This window comes from Microchirus variegatus (assembly GCF_963457635.1).
Source record: "Microchirus variegatus genome assembly, chromosome: 8".
Lineage (NCBI taxonomy): Eukaryota > Metazoa > Chordata > Actinopteri > Pleuronectiformes > Soleidae > Microchirus > Microchirus variegatus.
Window position 1 is genome coordinate 15,612,317 of NC_139809.1, and position 20,775 is coordinate 15,633,091.

At 38.6% G+C, this 20,775-nt stretch overlaps 2 protein-coding genes across 2 annotated transcripts in view; one reads left to right on the forward strand and one right to left on the reverse strand.

The window, feature by feature from the left end:
* fkbp16 (FKBP prolyl isomerase 16) overlaps nucleotides 1-3,007 on the forward strand; it is a gene marked incomplete at both ends in the record, with an annotated part of 34,261 nt that extends 31,254 nt beyond the window's left edge. Inside the window, 2 exons of the mRNA XM_083893798.1 lie at nucleotides 1,452-1,589; nucleotides 2,921-3,007. Coding sequence (XP_083749924.1) covers nucleotides 1,452-1,589; nucleotides 2,921-3,007 — 225 coding nt within the window. The remainder of the gene's footprint in view (nucleotides 1-1,451; nucleotides 1,590-2,920) is intronic.
* Nucleotides 3,008-3,660: 653 nt separating this feature from the next.
* On the reverse strand, nucleotides 3,661-20,368 carry rasef2 (RAS and EF-hand domain containing 2; the record flags this gene model as incomplete). The annotated part of the gene is made up of 17 exons (XM_083893799.1): nucleotides 3,661-3,763; nucleotides 3,849-3,925; nucleotides 4,061-4,171; nucleotides 5,265-5,379; nucleotides 6,521-6,602; nucleotides 6,679-6,826; nucleotides 7,519-7,620; nucleotides 7,716-7,905; nucleotides 8,790-8,860; nucleotides 8,962-9,043; nucleotides 9,765-9,833; nucleotides 9,926-10,041; nucleotides 10,149-10,226; nucleotides 13,719-13,808; nucleotides 13,945-14,035; nucleotides 18,416-18,568; nucleotides 20,052-20,368. The coding sequence occupies 17 exons, from the start codon at nucleotides 20,366-20,368 to the stop codon at nucleotides 3,661-3,663; spliced, it is 1,995 nt and encodes a 664-aa protein (XP_083749925.1).
* Between the last annotated feature and the right edge of the window lie 407 nt (nucleotides 20,369-20,775).

Below are 20,775 nucleotides of genomic sequence, written 5' to 3' on the forward strand. Positions count from 1 at the left end.
TAGATTGGTAGATAGATTTGGTAGGTAAGTAAATTGGTAGGGAGATAGATTGGTACATAGACTGGTAATGGGTTGGTATTTAGATTGCTAGGTAGATTGAGAGATATGATTGGCCAGAATGGTAGATAGACAGGTACTGTAGATAGATTGGTTGGTAAGAAGGATACTTGCAGTAGAGACAATTGTTTTCACCAAAAACATGATGGTCACTCTGGGATCCTGTGTCGAGACACTTTGTCCTCCCTAAGTTTCCGTCAGACAAGTCTCATCCTGACCTAAGTGGACTTCCAAATCGACGCTCGTCCTTTTGACAGTTTGTCCCTGTGTCTGTCTCAGCGACAGTGACCATCATATTTTTTAATCATCTCATGTTCAAGGCCCTTCTTCTGCTGCAAATGCTTAGCTCTGGTCTCACAGCGGGCAACAAAGAGAGTCCTCCGAGTCTCAAACGTCATGTCTGAGGCCACATTGCTCTTGAAGTGCAGCTGAGTTTTGTTTTTGAAGTCTTCAGCTGCTCTGTGTGCCTCAACATAATTCGCCCGACAAGAAGAAGAAGAAATGTAATGTTCTCTTTGCTTTGTCGTTGTGGACGGTAGCTTGATAAGGACGACTCTGCAGTCCATGTACAAAAGGTAATTCCCTTTTATTCCCAGGTTTGGAAATTAATTCGTCCTCACCGACATCTTCCAACTTGTTGTCAGACACTTGTGTACCCACACGTTTCACACTTTTAGCCACGTTAGCCTGAGAAACCGGGAGCTATCCCAGCGAAAAGGGGGGGGGGGTTCTGTTCTGTCTTGTTTGTGCGGTTTGTCTAATCTGCCAAATCCTCCGCAGAGAATCTGGCTCTGCGAAACATCTGGCAGTCTGATACAGATGTGACCGCAGTGCTCCGAGCCGTTTTGGCAAACGCGGTAGAAATAGCACACGGAGCTAAATATTGTCATCGTGGAGTCTAAAAGAGAGAGCTGTTCTCGCTCTCTCTATACTATATATATAAGTACGATAAAGTCTCACAACAATAATATAATAACGAGACGGACGTTGTGTCAGGAGCACATTTCACGTCAGCTGTTTACAAAACACTGCCTCCATGACCTGACCTATGGAGCACACACACAAATAGTATGTCTGGTCTTGTCTAGACAAAAACGAAAATATCTGCTGCTCTTGGTAATTGCACCCTTCTCTCAAATGCTGCATAAAATACTTTGGAGAAACCTGATTTAGTCGACCCCTCGAGGACATCGTCGTGATCGGACAAAAGAGTTCATGAGCTGTTGTGTCTCATCACAGCAAATTATGATATAAAGAGCTTTTTTAAAAAATGAATAAAAGACATAGGGCTTTGTATTCCAGAGCTCTGCTCTCACCTGCTGGACGTTTTGTAAAACTGCACCTACTCTCTTTTGTCAATAAATGAGATGCCGTTTCTCCTTGTTTTCCCTCAGGCGATCCACTTGGAGTTATCCAAACTCGTCAGGAGACAGCTGGGAGACAAAGACACGGAGGAATGGAAGTCCAAACCAGCAAAGATACTCGGAGAAAACGTCCCGCCCTTTGTGATTCCTTCCAAGAAGACGCCGTCTGTAAGTTTAAAACCAGGCCTGTTCCAAGCCTTAATAGGGCCCTAAGCAGCCTTTGGTGGAGCCAGTGCTTGACTATTTGTCTGTTTAAACATTAGAATTAAACAAGTAAACCAGTTTAATGACATTGAAACTTAGAACAGATGTACACTACCGTTCAATAGTTTGGGGTCACTTAGAAATGTCCTTATTTTTGAAGGAAAATCCCTTTTTTTCAATGACTATAACATTAAATGAATCAGAAATACACTCTATACATTGTTAATGTGGTAAACGACTATTCTAGCTGCAAACGTCTGGTTTTTAATGGAATATGTACATAGGTGTATAGAGGCCCATTTCCAGTGTGCTAATGGTACATTGTGTTTGCTAATGGCGTTAGAAGACTATTGGATGATTAGAAAACCCTTGAAAACCCTTGTGCAATGATGTTAGCACAGCTGAAAACAGTTTTGCTGGTTCTTTGACGAAAGGGTAAAATGATTATTTTTAATAAAATTCATTATTTCCATTCTTGTCAATGTCTTGACTATATTTTTTTCTATTCATTTTGCAACTCTTTTGGTGAATAAAAGTGTGACTTTTAATTAGTGCTGTGCAATAGGGTAACGCGCGTTAACGTACGCTAACGTACGTTAATTCGCGTTAATGTACGTTAATTTGCGTTAACGCATGACACGTTAGCACCGTTAGCTGCATTAGCTCTTTTTAGCGCCGTTAGCGCGCCTACAGTGGAACTGGAGCAGTCTGTTTATTAAACGAAAAGAGCAGCACAACCCTCACCCCCTCAGGAACATTGTCTCATCCCCCATCTTCAAATCCCATCTGAAAACCCACATTTTTAAACAGCCCTAACTCCCTCTAACTCTCTACCCGTTTGTTGTTATTAATGTTATTATTATTTTGTTGTTGTAAGGTGACCTTGAGTGTCATGAAAGGCGCCTACAAATAAAATGCATTATTATTATTATTATTATTATTATTATTATTACAATCCGGAGTGTAAACATGACGGTGTCATGGAAACGTGCCATGCGTTAATGTGCGTTAACGTTGGCGTGTTAACGTTTGACAGCACTACTTTTTTTGAATGGAAAACACAAAAAATTGTATAGGTGAGCCCAAACTTTTGAATGGTAGTGTATCTTTAATTTGCAACTTCAAAATAAAACCAAATAACTTAAGCTCAACACTAAGCTGGAGGTTTTCATGCCTTGAGGTCGGCTTCTGCCTGCAGCAGCTACTGTAGAATCTCTATCCTGATAAACACCAGGCCGGAGTTTCCACTGTGTAAAAACCATGTGTGTGTTTGTTGCTGTGTTTTTGTTTTTTAGGGATTTTCCTGGAAGTTTGTCCTCGGCGCTCTGGTGGTGGCCTTGGGAAGCTTAGTGACGTCAGTGATAATCACTGCAAGACAATGAGATTTTCCGCTGGTCGAAAAAAATAATAATCATCATTTACCGCGGTCATGTGCGAGCGTGGAAGCTCGGAGAAGAACTCTTTCTTATTTACGTGTGTGTGTGTGTTTACGTTTGTGTTGCAGTATTTATGAAAGTGAGGAATTAGTGACATCACGATAGCAGTAAGGTGAAGTATTTTTATTTTGAGAAACGTAGTATAACACAAGTATTTTAGTAAACAAAACAACAACAACAATGCAATTCTTTGTAACCTCTGCTTCCTTCAGTAAAGCTGCCCTGTAATGGCTTACACTGACGCTTAAAACAATAATAAAATAAACATTTTTCAAAGGATTTGGTCTTTGGGATTTTGTATCAAAGGGGAAAAAGTGCATTGATTTAAGAGAATATGCTTATTATTATTATTATTTGTCTCTACGAACCTTTTAAAAAGTGTTTATCTGAACTCACACGTTCATATTCTTTATTAATTCGTCATAAAATCACTATGAAAATCAGTAGAAAGCCTGAGACAAACATAAGCATGATTACAAATATGTACATCTATGAACATTAAGGATTAAAAGATTGAAATATATATATATTTTTAAAAAGGTTCAGTTCTTCGTGTAAATGACGTGTCCTTCCTCGCTCGGTTGTTCCTGTCCACGCGTCTACAGTCCACAGCAGTTGTTCAGAGTCTTCTTCGAGCTGGATTGACTCAGTTTGACGTGAGAGTCTGACAGATCCTTCAGTTTCACATTTTTCTTGACTTCTCTGTGGAAAGAAAGAAAAAAGGCTGAGTATTGCGATGGTGTGTGAATAAGAAAAAAAAAACAACCAAACATTAAAACCTCCAAACCTCGCCAGATGAAGCACAGCTTCGACGACGTTGGTTCCCTCCTTGGCGCTCGTTTCGCAGAACAAGGCTCCGTATTCCTGCGAGGGGGAAAAGCATCGAGCATCAGCAAACCTGTGTGCAGTCAGTTTATTTAAGCACCTGGGCGGCAGCAGTGTCTGTGTGAACACTTTTCTTTCTTTTTTTGTTCAATAGCTGGAATGAAAGCGACAAACCTTAGCCAACTTCTCCCCATGAGAAGTGCTCACACACCTCCCCTCCACCAGCTCTCGGAGGTCCACCTTGTTTCCAATAACACACATGGGGACTTTCTCATCCGTGGAATCCTGTTTAAAAATAACAAATACATATATGTACATACATATAAATATATATACAACCATATATACATAAATATACTTACATATATACATACATATATATGTATAAATATATATACATACATATATACATACATATATATACACATACATACATAAACATATATTTCTTATGTATATACACATGTGTATGTATACATATATATGTATATATACACACACATATGTACATATATGTATATGCATATATATATTTATGTGTAGAGATATATATAAACACACACATATGTACATATATGTATATGCATATATATATTTATGTGTAGAGATATATATATTAGGGATGCACTGATTGCCATTTTTGGGGCCGATACCGATTTTTCAAGAAGTTTGACCTGCCGATACCAATTTTAGCCGATTCCGATTAATGTTAACATGCAGAGCGCTCACTCGCAAAGCAGACAACAGCGGCGCAGGACCGCCACATCGCTGCGGGTGCGCGGATGTTGTGTAATCAAATACACCGGTACGGCCGTATATATTAAAAATTCATATCATAACAGAAAAAAATGGTATTCAGTGTGAACCGGTATACCGCCCAGCCCTACACTACATGTGCGTGTAGCCGCGTGCACGTGTGTTGCTGATGCTGCGCGATGCGGCTGCGTTTGATCGGCTTAATAAAATCGGAATATTCTGACTGATCGGCCGGTCACCGATTTCAGCCGATCACGTGAAAATCGGCCAATTCCGATCACTGGCCGATTAATCGGTGCATCCCTAATATATATATATATATATATATATATATATATATATATATATATATATATATATATATATATATATATATATATATATATATATATATATATATATATATATATATATATATACACATATATAATATATATATGTGTGTATATATATACATATATTATATATACACATATATATCTATATGCATATATATTTATGTGTATATATATACATATATATATACACAAATATATCTACATATATATCTATATATATAAACACACAAACATAAATAAATATACACATAAATACACAAAAATACATTACATTTTATAGTCACCTGAATCTGATCCACCCACTCCCTGACGTGCAGAAAGCTGCTCTCTGAAGTCACATCGTAGAGCAGCAGGACGCCGTGAGCTTTACGGAAATAGGACCTTGCGATACTGCGGAACCTACAGAAGAAGAAGAAGAAGAAGAAGAAGAAGAAGAAGAAGAAGAAGAAGAAGAAGAAGAAGAAGAAGAAGAAGAAGAAGAAGAAGAAATATTTGACACTAAATTCAACAACTTTCCAGCACAAATTCCCTCAAATCCAAGGGCTGACAATGTGCTGACACAGCTCAAGATGGGACGGCGTGGCAAATCCGCATCTGGACAAGTGATCGTCCTCGGGTTCTTGGACAAATCAGTCTTTGGAACTTTTCTTTGGCGACGCAGAGATCTTGGAGTTATCATTTCCCAGGGCATCACGTCAAATTCTAGGCGTTTTCCAGGACTTTCCAGGACCAATTTCCTCAAATTCAAGAACCAAATCGCAGCTTACGATGGGAGGACAAATTCGTCCATGATGGCGTCCACTTTTATTGATTTGCAGCACGCAAATCTGCATCTGGACAAGTGATTGTCCTTGGGATCTTGGACAAATCAGTCTTTGAAACTTTTCTTTGATGAGACCAAGATCCTGGAATTTGCAATTCACAGACATCATGTCGTCATTTCGCTCTGTTGCTTAACTTTACTTGCTCGTTGTTGTTCTGCATGGAATGGAAAGAGAGACGAACAGTGTCCACAACACCTGCTAGTAATTAAGACTCAACGGTTGTCCTGTGTAGGCCGAGTCTACGTACACCAAGCAATGCAGAGCGTGGAAAAACTAGGTGGCGTCGTAACAAACGTTGTATCAAACATGCATCAAATTCAAGCACTTTCAATGACCCGTGTCCATTTGCGACGATTTTCCTAAACTTTTCAAGGGCCTTGAATTTTTCTTGTTTTCTAATTCACTGACTTTCAAAGGTTTCAAGGACCCATGGGAACCCTGTCAAAGTCTTCCTCCTTGTTGACGATGATGGTGTTTTGTTGTCGTACAAATCGCGATCACGTTGCCATCACTTTAGCAACATTAGCAAGTCTCGCTACATAGTTAGCCACTGCTAACTGATGATGCTAACCTCTGATAGCTAACTTCTTTCAAAAATTCAAAAACTTTCAACAAATCATGCCTATTTAGGGGAATTTTCAAAAACTTTTCAAGGACCCCACAGGAACCCTGTTCTAGTCTAGTTATAAACTGGCGGTTGAGACTAAACGGCGTACCTCTCCTGCCCGGCTGTGTCCCATATCTGGAGGCTCGTCTTCTCTCCGTCCACCAACATTCTCTTCATCTGGAAGTCGACTCCTGAGAACACAAAAGAGCACACGTTGTACACTGAAAAGGCCTCAAATCAACAACGTGTCAGTGGCACGGTGCTCACCCAGCGTCGTCTGAATGGTCTCTTTGAACTCGTTGAGCGTCAGTCTCAGCATGAAGCTGGACTTTCCTGCTCCGGCGTCTCCGGCTAAAACCAGACGGTACATCGGCACGGGTTCCTCGGTCTCTCGCTCTACGTCTGCTTCCACGGGCTGCTTGGATTTAAAAAAAAAAGAAAAATATGATGTGAGAATTCTTTAATTTTAAGTATTTTACTTAGTGCTGGGCAACCGCCGTTAACTGCATCAACGTTAACGCACGACGCGCTTCCATGGCGATCGACCGGAAAAAAGACGCATGTGAAGTCATGTTTACGTGCCCGCGGGCTACCAGGTGTCGCGGGCACCACGTTGGTGACCCCTGCTTTAGAGACTCATTCCAACAATCGTGAGTCACGTAAACATGATGCGACGCGCGTCTTTTTGCGACCAGTCGTCATGGAAACGCGTCATGCGCTAACGTGTGTTAACATTAGCGCATTTCTATGGCGATTGACCGGAAAAAGACGTGCATGATGTCATGTTTACGTGCCGCGGCACAGGAGTCCAGGCACCGTTTACCAGTTAGCTCCGTTAGCTCCTTTAGCACCGTTAGCACGCCTACAGTTGAAACTGGAGCGGTCTGTTTAATAAACGAAAATAGCAGCACTACAAATAACTAGCATACCTGTGTACTGTGTATGTGTGCCTCTGTTTTTAAAGGTTAGCGTTACTTTAGAGACTCATTTTAACAATCGGGAGTAAACATATATATATACACACATATTTTTCCGGTCAGCCGTCATAGAATCGCTTGTTAACGCACATTGACGCCGTTAGCGTGAGCCCAGCACAATTTTTTTTACCTTTGAGGAAAACACGGACAAACGTCTGCGTAAGGACGACGTGATGGAGGTCCCCCTGCTGGGAGTCATCGATACTGCAGCCTCCGATTTGACCTCCGATATCTGGAAAAGAAAATGTAACAGAATTTATTTTAAGTCTTTAACTCATTGTCAAATTGCCATTCATGTATTCATGTTTTTTTTTTTTTTGCTTTGACCTCCACATCAGACGGAACGCAGGAGTAACTGTGGTGGACGGTTTCTGCCGAGCCTCGGCTGTCGTCGCTGTCGTAGTCGCTGCCTAAAATGTCCGCCGTGTCCATGGGCAGAGACACGCCGCTGTCCAGGTATTTATCAGCCCAGGTGGCCACTTGGGAGTACGTGGTTTTGGTGGGATCGGACTCAGACCTGCAAAAAATGTCACAAATGTACAAATTTACAGCCATATCTGTGACACCCGATATCTTTAAGATTGGATAAATGAATAATTTCCAAGGTTTGTTAACCAGATTATTTAATTACTCAATCAATTATTAAGAGAGGAACTTAACCATCAATTATTGGTTTGAGTGTTTGACAATTTAACAAAAAATGTGTTTGGGGGCCCAAAAAAATTAGCCAGCGAGCCATCTGTGGACCTCCAGCCTGTCTTTGATAACCATGGAGTTAAAGTTAACGGTCCAGTGTGTAAGATTCAGGTAAAAATCTTCTCTAATCTAATAAGTGAAGGTTTTTCACGAAAGGTTTGCCTTCATTTATTCTTGTGTGAAATATTCAGCTGCAATGTGCAACTTCACCACTAGAGGCTGCTAAATCCTACACACGTCAATCATTAAGATAAGCTTTCTGATGATTTCAGCTTCTTAAATGTGAATATTATCTGGTTTCTTTGCTCCATAGAACAAAGAAATCATTAAATGTGATTACATTTTGGTTTGTGGACAAAATAAGACATTTGAGAACATCATTTATTTGATCATCATTTTACGGACCAAACCAGTACTCAATTTTGAAAAGAATTGTTAGTTGCAGCCCTAATTTTCACTAAATTAATGAATTAAAACTGAATTTGACAATCTAACAAAAAATGACCCCGCCTTTGAGAACCACCGAGTTAAAGTTTAAGGTCCAGTGTGTAAGATTCAGGTGAAAATCTTCTCTAATCTAATGATAAGTGAAGGTTACGATACTTTCATGTTTTGAAGTGTGTGAGATATTCAGCTGCAATGTGCAATTTCACCACTAGAGGGAGCTGAATCCTACACACTGACAGGAACTTCGTTTACATTTACCTGCTGAGGTTGAGCGTGCTCTGTCGGAGGGGTTTCATCTTTCGGGCAGGGACTTCGTTTTGGGGCGGCAGCTACGGAGAGCAGAGTGAGAAACTTTTATTTACGACTTCATCATCGACTGGAAATGTTTAATTAATTAAGTAGTTAAAAGTAAAGCTTGTATTTGACTTACCCTCCTTTTAGCAGCGACCACTTCAGTGGCCAACGCGGACCGAAGCCCGTCGTTACTGTCGTACAGTGTTTGGTTCATTTCCCTAAAGTGTTCAAGGGAATAAAAGCAATAAATGTTGCTTTTTATGCAGGATTTAGGATGAGGTCAGGGTTAAATTAGGGTTAGGATTATGCAAGTAGTAGTTAAGGTTACAGGAAATGAATGTAATTCAATATAAAGTCCAAATCAGACTGTGTGTGTATGTAAAACTGTTATATTGGCAACTAACCTGACATAATAAGGGATAAAAAGGTGAATTTTAATTCAATTAATTAATTTTTGGGGGGAGGGGTGTGAATAATAATAATAATAATAATAATGTGATACTGATATAGTAGTAAACAAATATTGTTGATTTAAAGATGTTACGAGACCATTATGACAAAAAAATTACTAATAATCAAGATTTAATATCACTGACGTCGTTTAAATCACATTTATTTTCTTATTTAAGTCTTTTGTAATCTTAATCTTAATCTTCGCAAACTGTCTTATTGGATGAGTGTGTTAATTGTTTATGGCGTCATTATAACGCTGTGGCCCTACAGATGCGGAAAGAAGAGGGTTTTTTATTATATATTTTATACATAGATAATGTTTAGTTGCTCTGGTTTTATTCTTTCAAGCACTGTGTAACCTTATTTTGAAAGGTTTCTTCTTCCTTTTATTATTGCAACACATAAAATCTTTGTTAAAATGCAATTTCTTTTAAGTATATACACTGTGTTTGAGGTATGAGGTTGTAGCCATGGAAGCAGACTTACTGGAGAATCTGAATCTGACTCGAGTATGACTGGTATTCCATCAACATCATCTTCAAATCTTCTTTTTCTCTGTATGAAATACAGAAAAAGATAAACATGCGATATTGCAATTTGTGCACAAATCAGACCTCAGGGACTTTTTTTTGCCAACAGTGCTTGACCTGTCGTGCTGAGATTTCTGCTCCGTGTACATGTTCTTCAGCTTGTCCAGCTCCGAGCGCAGGACGGCGATGTCCGTCTGGGCCTGCAGCAGAGACGAGCGCAGCTGCTCATTCTCCTGTCGGGGGGAGAGAATTGAAGAATAATCCAATAATGGATGGATGGATGGATGGAAGAACAGTTCCACACGCAGACGTGGTTGTGATTTACTTTAACGCGACTCACGATCGAGAGGCTGCCGATCTGTCGGTTCAGTCTGACCACGTCCTCCTTGGCTTGGCTGGACTCGGTGTCCTGCTGACTCTGCAGAACAGACACACAAGTGTTTTCTTAGGTGGGGGTGAAGCAACGGCAGTGAGTCGTGGGCCGTGTTAGACCTGAATTTCCAGACCTGCACTTTCACCTATTAGCCAACAAAGCAACTGCAGCAGCAGCAGTTTAAACGGTCAAAGAATCTCATCCTGCAACACTTGGAACCAAAACAAACACCATTTTGACTGGCAAGGTTCCCACACTTTGGTTGACATCAAATTCAAGGACTTTTCAGGACCAATTCCCTCATTATTCAAGGACCGACACAGCTTAAGATGGGAGGACTGCGTCCACTCTTATTGATTTACCTACATTAAATATCTGCTAAACTTCTTTCTTGCACAAAATTCAAGAACTTTCAATGACCCATGTCTATGTAGGGCAGTTTTCAAAAACTTTCAAGGGCCTTGACAAAGGCCTTTTTTCAAACATTCAAGGCTTTCAAAGACCTGTAGGAACCCCTGTGCAGACCTTCATTTATTAGCTACAGGGTATAAAGCCTCTGGTAGTTGAAATTATTACAATACTTGGAACCAAATAACGCCATTTTGGCAGCCAATGTTCCCACACTTTGGTTTGACATCAAATTCAAGGACTTTTCAGGACCAATTCCCTCATTATTGAAGGACCGAAACAGCGGGAGGACGGCGTCCATTCTTATTGATTTGCAGCACGCTCAAGTCATTGTCCTTGGGATCTTGGTCAAAGTCAATCTTCCTCTTGCTTAACTTTACTCGCTCGTTGTTCTGCATGGAATCTCACGTCAACGGCGGAGACGGTGGACATTGTCCACAATGTAGTAATAGTAGTTCACGTACACCGAGCAATGCAAGGCATGAAACGGGGAAACATTTACTCAAATATCAACTTCTTTCTTGCACAAAATTCAAGAACTTTCAATGACCCATGTCTATGTAGGAAAGTTTTCCAACACTTTTAAGGGCCTTGACATTTTTTTAACACACATTCAAGGACTGTGGGATCCCCTGTACAGACGTTCAAGTATTAGTTACAGGGTATAAAGGCTCTGGTAGTTGACATTATTGTAAGACCTGGAATCAAATAACGCCACTAGAGCTGAAACTATTAATCGATTATTAATCTATTACTAAATTAATCACCAACTATTTTGATAATCGGCTTGAATCGTTTTTCATGATTAAAACAAGATTTCTGATTGTTTTAGCTTATTAAATGTGAATATTTTCTTTGTTTCTTTGCTCCACATAAACAAAGAAATCATTAAAACTGAATCATTTTGGTTTGTGAACAAAACAAGACTTTCGAGAACATCGTAATTTCCAGGTTTGACGAACACTGATCAACGTTTTTTTTTAACATTTTCTGACATTTTATGGACCAAACGATTCATCGATTAATCGAGAAAATAATCGGCAGATTAATCGATTATGAAAATAATCGTCAGTTGCAGCTCTAAACGCCATTTTGGCAGGAACACAGTAAAATGTCCATGTGGGAAGAACATTTTACCGGATCACCAAAGATCCTGAGAGAAAACAGAGTCATCTATCCCCACATCTTCACTTTTTATGAGAACAGCTATAAAAAAGACGTGTTGCCTGACATGCAGTATTTACTGCCTGCTATAAAATACGACGAGGGCGTCTTCCTGCCAAAATGGCTGTGTTTTGATTCCGACTGTCGCACGGCAACGTTGTGTGCCATATTTTATTATTTTTTTACATGAAAATAAACATTGACATTTACCGATACCCTTCAATGAACTTTGCAGAGCGACTGTGACTGGACGAGAAGACATATTGCAGTTTAAAAAAAACAACACTGTCATCACTGTAATCTCACACTGTAATCTCTCGCTGCATAAGGCCGACTTCTACACGTCAGTGCAGAAATAACAGCAATAAGCAAATATTATAGCCCAGTACATAGGCCAAACTGGTTTATCGGTCTCACTTTTAACTGTCAGTGGGATTCATTTTAATAAGTCTAACACACACACGTTACATTAAAATGGGTTGCAATGCATTCAAACGCAAGCGTTTTAAGGCGTTTGAACGGCAGACGTGCAATTTACTTTCCTTAGTCTCCAACAGTTACAGATTTAACCAATCAGAGCGTACTTGTGTTTCTTCTACAAAATAAAAGTTAAAAAAAACAACAGAATTATAAAAAACATATATATATAAAAGAAGAGCCAGAAGTGGAGATATTCTTTAAAAAGTTAAATATGGATAAGTGCAATAGAAATAGAATACAAATTAGTTACAGCTGCTTATTACTTTCTTTTTATCGCATATATCTTTCTATATTTTACAGAAATGCATTTCCATACATTTATTAACATTTTTTTGAATGCTAAAGTTCCTGCACAACAAACTCTCTCCTGTTCTTATAACAATAAAAAAACATTTATCCATCTCACTATCGTCTATGGTGAACCTGCTCATTTGCACCACCTGCTGTTCATCTGGGTGAATTACTAATATTAGACGGACATTTGATTTGTAATATTTATATTTTAATGTAAACCCAGTTACTCTGAATTAACCAGGGTTATGTTGTTTGTCCTCAGAATGTAGATGTAGAAATGGAAGAAAAGCATTGTGGGAAAATAGCTTTCTTTTGTCTCCAGCTCCACACAAAGTAAATGTTCACCGTTTAGGACATTTTTCTGGCTTAAACGAGACCAGTAGTCTTATGGTATACATATGGCTATGTATTTATTTTCACAAAAATTGCAATTTCATACCGAATTCAGAGCTTTTATTCTGAAAAAAAAGAACTTAAAGAGAGATTCTGTTGCGAGAATTGACAATTACAAAAATATAGATTTAGGAAGCAGTATTTCTCATTCTTTTGACATTTGTGTTTTAAAATAACATGCTGGTGGTTGAAGAACATTATCACCAGAGTGACAATTGTTAGTCTTTGTTTCTCACTGAAGAAGATTTAAGACACGAGCAACAGCAAATTGTGGTTAACGACACATTTCCTAAATTAGTCTTTTTTTTATGTGAAAGATTTGAAAGTTCAGATTAGTAGAATAAAACTGATGAAGATAAAATGTTTTGACCTGATATTAAAATGTAGGAAGGGAAAAAAAATAGGCGAGTAACCGGAATATATATGCAGAAAAATTTTGATTTCAACAGGTTATGAAGAAAAGAATAAGAAAAGCTGCGCAAGAGTTAGGTAATTAAGAGTTAGTTCGACAAAAAAGTAAAAAAAAAAAAAAGAAGTGCAAATTTGGACAAAAAAGTGATAGGTTACTATGTTGTGCAAAATTTGACAAAAAAAAAATCTAAAATTTGACAAAAAGTCATAGTTTAGTATGTCATACAAAAATTTAACAAAAAAGTAAACAATTTGACAGTTCAAAATTTGACAAAAAAAAGTTATGTCGTCCAAAATTTGAGAGAAAAGTCATACTTTAGTATGTCGTCCAAAACTCCAAAAGGTTAGGGTTACACACACACAAAGTAGTTATGTGTGTAGATTTACCAGTCTGTCCATCGTCGCTTGCAGTTCTGCCACCTCGTTCCTGTGCTTCCTCTGCATCGTCGCCATCGCGTCTTCCATTTTCTTTTGCTCCTACAAAACATGAAACCCGCAGCAGCAGCAGCAGTTAAGAGGCTTGAAGACTTTAAGAGCGGCTTTCGTCTGACTCAACAACCCAAAAACCCAACAACTTTTAGTCTCTTTCTTACTTACGAGTGTCTTCACTCACCTCTTCTCTCACCCTGCCCTCAGTCCTGACGAGCTGTTGCTGCAGGTCGTCCTCCACTTCTGCCAGGTGACTGCTGTTCATCTCCTCGGCTCTGTTTGAGCACACAAAAAAAAAACTACATTTAAGTTTGTGCCGCGGAGCAGGTAGAATGAATTCACCCATTCGCTGCTCGTGCGACGACTGAACCGCACTGATTACACCGAGTTGTGACAACAACCACCCAGAGGCGAGGGATGGGACAGGCTTTAAATAGCAGATTCCAGAGGTGCGCTAAGTTGTGACGCCGCGGATATAGCACGTCCTCACACGTGCTCAAGGGGATAATGCAGTGGAGCTTCATTTGGAGGGGGGCTCTCGGAGGGAATGGAGGTGATGCCAGATTCGCTAGTCCCTATATCACTAAAAAGGTATTGTGGTTATGCCTTAGTAAAGCCTTGCTGCACCTAGTGCTTTATTTACTTTGACTGAATATAGTCCTAGTTTTTTTGTTTTTTGTTTTATTTATTCAGTATTTCGTTTCTAGAGTTTTCCTTTTTTTTGTATTGATTTTGCACTGGATGATCAACCTCTTTTGATGATACAAATAAAAATCATCACTGAAGACATTTCTGCCTGACCAATGTCATTTGTGCCTACCCTTAAGACCTACGACAAACTACTTCTTAACAATTATAGAAACTTAAATCACATTTACGTGGAAAAAAACAACAACAACATGAATTTCCTCGTGGGAACATAGGTAGACTAAAAAAAAACTAAAACCACCTTTTTGTAAATGGATTATTTAAAGAACAGGAAGGGCAGGATATTTTACTTTAAGTATTTCTACTTCCTTGAATAAGGAATGTCCCCCCTTTTGTGTGCTGTAAACACACAATGTGGTGTTCACATGTGTGCGACTGAAATTCAAACATCTACATAAGTAGAAGTACCTGTCTCAGATTGAAACAACTACACCTGACAGAATTCCAGAAAAACAAACTCTACCTGACTAAAAGTTGCATCTAAAACCATGGAGGAGACCAAAACATAGCTGATAGGGGAACAAAAACATGTTAGCTGCAGAGCTGCAGCTAATGATTATTTTCTTGATTAATCGATTAACTGTTTGGTCCATAAAATATCCAAAAATGTTAAAGAAAACATTGATCAGTGTTTGTCAAACCTGGAAATGAAGATGTTCTCAAATGTCTTGTTTTGTCCACAAACTGAAACGATTCAGTTTTAATGATTTCTTTGTTATGTGGAGCAAAGAATCAAAGAAAATATTCACATTCACGAAGCTAAAGCAATCAGAAATCTTGTTTTAATCATGAAAAAAGCTTCACAGCAATTAATCAATTATCAAAATAGTTGACGATTCATTTCGTAATTGATTAATAATCGATTAATTGTTTCAGCTTCAGTTAACAGTGAAGAGAAAATGTTAATTTTATTATATATATTTTATTTTATTATTCAAAAGGTTTTCTTTTTAAAAACAGGCTAATCGGAAATCTGGGAAATTTCCAAAACTGGAAATGTTCCGTCAGAATTAAGGAATATTTTATCAACGAATGACAAAAATGTTTGCCTTATTTTATATACAACACAGTTTCTTTAAAATCATCCAAAAATGTCAATTTTTAAGAATTAATGAAACTTAAAGGTACAATGTGTAGTATTTATGGGTTTATATAACCCAAAATCCACTTTTTTATACATATTATGTGTTCCTGCATTGTCTAGTCGCTGTATAATAGTTTTTGTTTCATTTTCGTAGTGTTTCAAAAAGTCATGTTAAATAACATGACCGCGGACCGCGGTTGCATAGCCACTGTTAGCAGCGAGACGCCATGTTTCTACCGGAGCCTGTAAGGACAAACGCGAGAGAACAAAACAAGCGTCTCTTTACTTGTAGCGGAAGTCCCGCCTCCTCTCTCTCCGCTTCGTCTGCTACGGCCGCGGTAGCTCGCCCTCTCCCTCGCCTCACGAACCTCATCTGCTGACAGGGAGAAAGACGACGAGGACGACATTTGACCAGCTGCGGATACCGTAGCGCTCAGGGAAGGGACGGGGTGAGCAGAGCAGCAGGTCTTTGTTGTAAATTTCAGCCTCTCCTCTAGATGGCACTATAAACTACTTATTTCCCCTTTAAACGTCTCATTAATTCCCCATGGATCTTTTCCAATTTGGAATATTTCCAAAGTTCCCTACCCAGGAGCCTAAGAAGTTAAATGGTACGTAATAAAATAATGAATAATGACTTTTGTTTTGGATTGTTGTTTCCCCTAGTGGCCGAATATTGATTTAGCCAAGATAGTGCTACTAAACTTAAGCTATATCCATACGGCTATGTTTTTATTTAAAATAAATGCATTTTTATATTTAAAGAAAAAAAAAAAAAAGATAGAGACTAATCTGTAATCTGCTACCACCAACAACATCTCTTTTTTAGTGAGTTCGCATAAAGGCAAACAACGGTGTTCATGTCTGCCATGTTTGCTTAGTTTCAGGAAGTATATGTGAAAATCCAGAGCAAAGATTTGTGTAAGGAGGTGAAAGTGAAACTGGGTCACGAGTAGGGATGTCACGGTTAACGGTGTAACGTAAACCACGATAACATTTTTGACGAAATAATTACCGTCTTCATTTCAAAAAGAAATTATTATCTCGGTGAATAACCGTGCCCGCGGTGTAGGCACCGTGGGCCTTTCCAGCGTCTCCGTCTTTGCCGCGCAGGCGCATTCTGTAGCCTACAACCTGATGTTCAAACTTTATCGAATCTGGAATCATGGCCGAAGGAGGAGACGACAGCCCTCAGGACATATACATATATGGAAACTCACCCATAACAGTATAGCGCGGTGCTGGCGTCACGTCGTCATCTCAGACAACTACCGTGTGTGTCCTGCTCTTTCAGCCGCTGAATAATCCATCCGTTTGTTGTTTTTGTGACGATGAAGTCTGCTAACACGTTAGCATAAAGATCGCTAGCTTAAAATGCTAACAGTCCACACACCAGCAGTCTCTGTGCTTTCGCTGTCATTGTGAAGATGCTCAGCCACAGACAATTAGTGTCATGTTCTCCTTGCCTTCCTTTGTCAAACAAAGCTTTTGTTGATGACTGATTAGAAACAAGGGTTGAAAATAATGATTATTGTCATAATTGATTGATCTGTTTTGATTATTTTTTTGATTCATTTGAGTTAGAGCTGAAACAATTCATCAATTAATCATTCTTGAAGCGTTTTTCATGATTAAAACAAAATTTCTGATTGTTTTAACTTCTAAAATGTGAATATTGTCTATTTTTCTTTTCTCCACATAACAAAGAAATCATTAAAACTGAATTTTGCTTTGTGGACAAAACAAGACATTCGAGAACATTGTCATTTCCGGGTTTGACAAACACTGATCATTGTTTTTTAACATTTTCTGTAGTGGTGGGCACGTTAGCGGCGGTTAATGCTTCAACGTTAACTCGCATCAACGGTGGTTAACGCGTCAACGTTAGCGTTTCCATGACGACTGACCGGAAAAAGACGCGTGTGACGTCATGTTTACGTGACTCCCGAATTGTTAAAATAAGTCTCTAAAGTAAGGCTAAACTTTAAAAACAGAGGCACACATACGCAGTACACAAGTATGCTGGTTATTTGTAGTGCTGCTCTTTTCATTTAATAAACAGACCGCTCCAGTTCGACTGTAGGTGCGCTAACCGGCGCTAAAGGAGCTAACACAGCTAATGGAGCTAACTGCTTAACGGTGCCTGGACTCTGGTGCCACGGCGCGTAAAACATTTTTTATTTTTAAAAAAGCAAACATAGTCAGTCGTCATGGAAATGGCATCATGCGTTAACGCGCGTTGACCTAGATCCCACCTCTAATTTTCTGACATTTTATGGACCAAACGATTAATCGAATCAATCAAGAAAATAATCGTTAGTTCCAGCTCTACCGCTAACATGTTTTTGTTCCCCTTTTAGCTATGTTTTGGTCTCCTCCATGGTTTTAGATGCAACATGACAACATTAGATGCAGATGACATTTTACGGACCAAACAATTAATGGATTGATCGAGAAAATAATCGACAGATTCTTCCATTACGGAAATAATCCTTAGTTGCACCTCTAATTTGAGTACTCTCAAATGTCTTGTTTTGTCCACAAACCAAACATTTGTGGTCAAAATTCACATTTAACCAGTTGACCACTTGATTTAATTATTGAAAAAAAAAAAAAACACTCAAACTGATTAATCGACAACCTAAAATAGTTTATGATTAATAATGAAATAACTGTTGTGAAATCACTTTTTTAAGGGTGAAAGTGGCTCGTTTGGTGATTTCCAACGATATCTTTTGCATTTCTTTTTCATCCAAACGTCCATTTTGAAGCCTGTCAATTGTTGGACAGTTATAACAGAAAGATGTGATTTTAAGTCATTTAAATCTTGTCCACTGAGTCCTCATGTTTGTTGTAATCTTACCGCTTCATGCTGGTCTCCAGCTGCTCACACTCCAGTCTGTAATCCAGGCTCTGACTGATCAGTGTGTGGATGGTTTTCTCGTACTCCTGGAGCAGAGTCATGTTGGCAGACGAATGAATGGTGTGGTACAAATCAGCCAGCTGCTCCCTGAGGCTGCAGCAGAAGAAAAACACAGCATTCATATAATCATCAGGTACCAGTCACTACACTGCAACGTGTAATTAATGTCAAAACTCCACGTGTTAGAGATTACAGGGAAGATTACTGTATGTTTTATAAATCAGAAGCTTATATAAAGATGGTTAAAAAAGTATTGTTTTTGTTTTAATCACATGTCTGTGTTTCTACAGGGGTACACAATTAGTGATTTTGTGTTGTTAACTAGTTCATTTTAGGAATATTAAACTTCATTCATTTTGTTTATAAACATGTACGGCAATAACGTGAACTACTTTACTTTTTGGAACTGTGAACTTAGTTCAAAAATGTGAAACAGGCGAACTTTAAATGTAAACTACCACATTAGGCAAAGTAAACTTAGTTCAAAATCAAAAGAAAACAGAGCAATCAATACTGAATCAGTTAATTTATGCAAATGCAATCTAACGATTAAGGTTAAGGTTAAGATTAAAGTTAAGATTAAAGTTACCTCGTTCTTTCAAGGAACCGTGAAGTTATTTTTTATTTTTTTTAAAATAGAAATACTAAAGTGAATTTGATCATTTTTGGAAGTGTAAATACCTAAATTCATGTGAACTAATTCATTTTAGGAACAGTAGACTTACTTCAAATTAATGTATATATATATATATATATATATATATATATACATACACATATACACACACACATATATGTATATATGTATATGTATATGTATATATATACATATACATATACATATACATATACATATACATACATACATATATATATATACATATTACATATATACACATATATATATCAACTAACTAATTTAGTAAACATATTTCAAATTTAAAATCTTACTATTTGTTAATTTTTGTAACTGTAAACGAAAATAACTATTCATGTGAACTAATTAATTTAAAGAATAGTGAACGTGCATCAATTAAAAACACTAGTAATGTTAACTAAGTCATTTAATAAATGTATTTAAAACAACACAAAACATAACTATTATAGTGAATACATTATTATTTGGAACTGTAAACATACATAAACTTTTAAAAAAGTACAATTCATGTGAACTAATTCATCTTAGGTCAACATTTAAAACATATTACCATTAACTAACTTCTTTAAGGAACTTTAAACTTAGTTAAAATTAAAAAAAATAACTGTCTATGAGCAGTAGTTCATGTAGTTTAAAAACAAAATAATTAACTATAAATGTTAAGTAGTTAGCTTGAATACAAAACTTAGCTAGCTAAAAACCTAGCTAAAATACAAAAAAACTAGTGGGAATTACATTTTGGAATGGTGAATTTACTTAATTTAATGAACTATGAAGGAGAACTACTTCATTTGTGCATGAACTCAACTATGACTAAAGTCGTTTTGTGCTTCGGACCCCAGAAAAGGCTCGGTCCGGCCCTGCTGTCCCGTCATGGTGGACAGTCGGTGTGTGAACAGCCGGATGTGATTGCTCTACCTGTCGGACAGAAGCGACTCTTCATCGACTCTGCTGACGAACTCTTCCCACGGACTGTTGCCGTGCGCTCGGCTCGCGGAGCTCGACACAAACGCCGCCACGTCCAGCGTCTGCGAGACCTCCTGGAACCGGGACGAGAACTCGCCGTAGTCGATGAAGCCGTCCTCGTCCGCGTCGAACCGGTGGAACAAGGCTTTAATCTGGTCCTCGGGGACGCTGAGTTCCCGGCACACCGCCGTGAAGTCCCCGAACTCGATCCTCCCGGACTTGTTCACGTCGCAGGCGGAAAACAGCCGCTGGAGACTCGGTCTATCCATGTTTACGAGTTTAAAACATGCCAAATAAAACCGAACAAAGTTTAAAAATGAGCCGAACTCGGCAGAAATAGTTTAATTATTCGGAACGGAGGAGAGACAGAGAGTCATTGGTCCAGATTTGAGTGGAGGCGGGTTTTTCGTGTCAGTGTCCAGCAGCGGAGACAAGTGTGTGTCCGCTGTTCTGTCTTCATCTTCGGGAGTCGAGCTCAACACAACAAGTGTTCGCGTCTGTTTGCCTTCTAGGTGTGTGTCTGTGTGTGTCTGTGTGTGTTTTATCAGTCACTCCTCTTTGTTCTGCGGGTACTTTCTCACTCTGACTCCACCCTGAGACATTACACTGCTCCAATTATAAGACACGAGAAGACACCATCACATTATACAGGCACACTTTTTGAGAAATTTCAAAT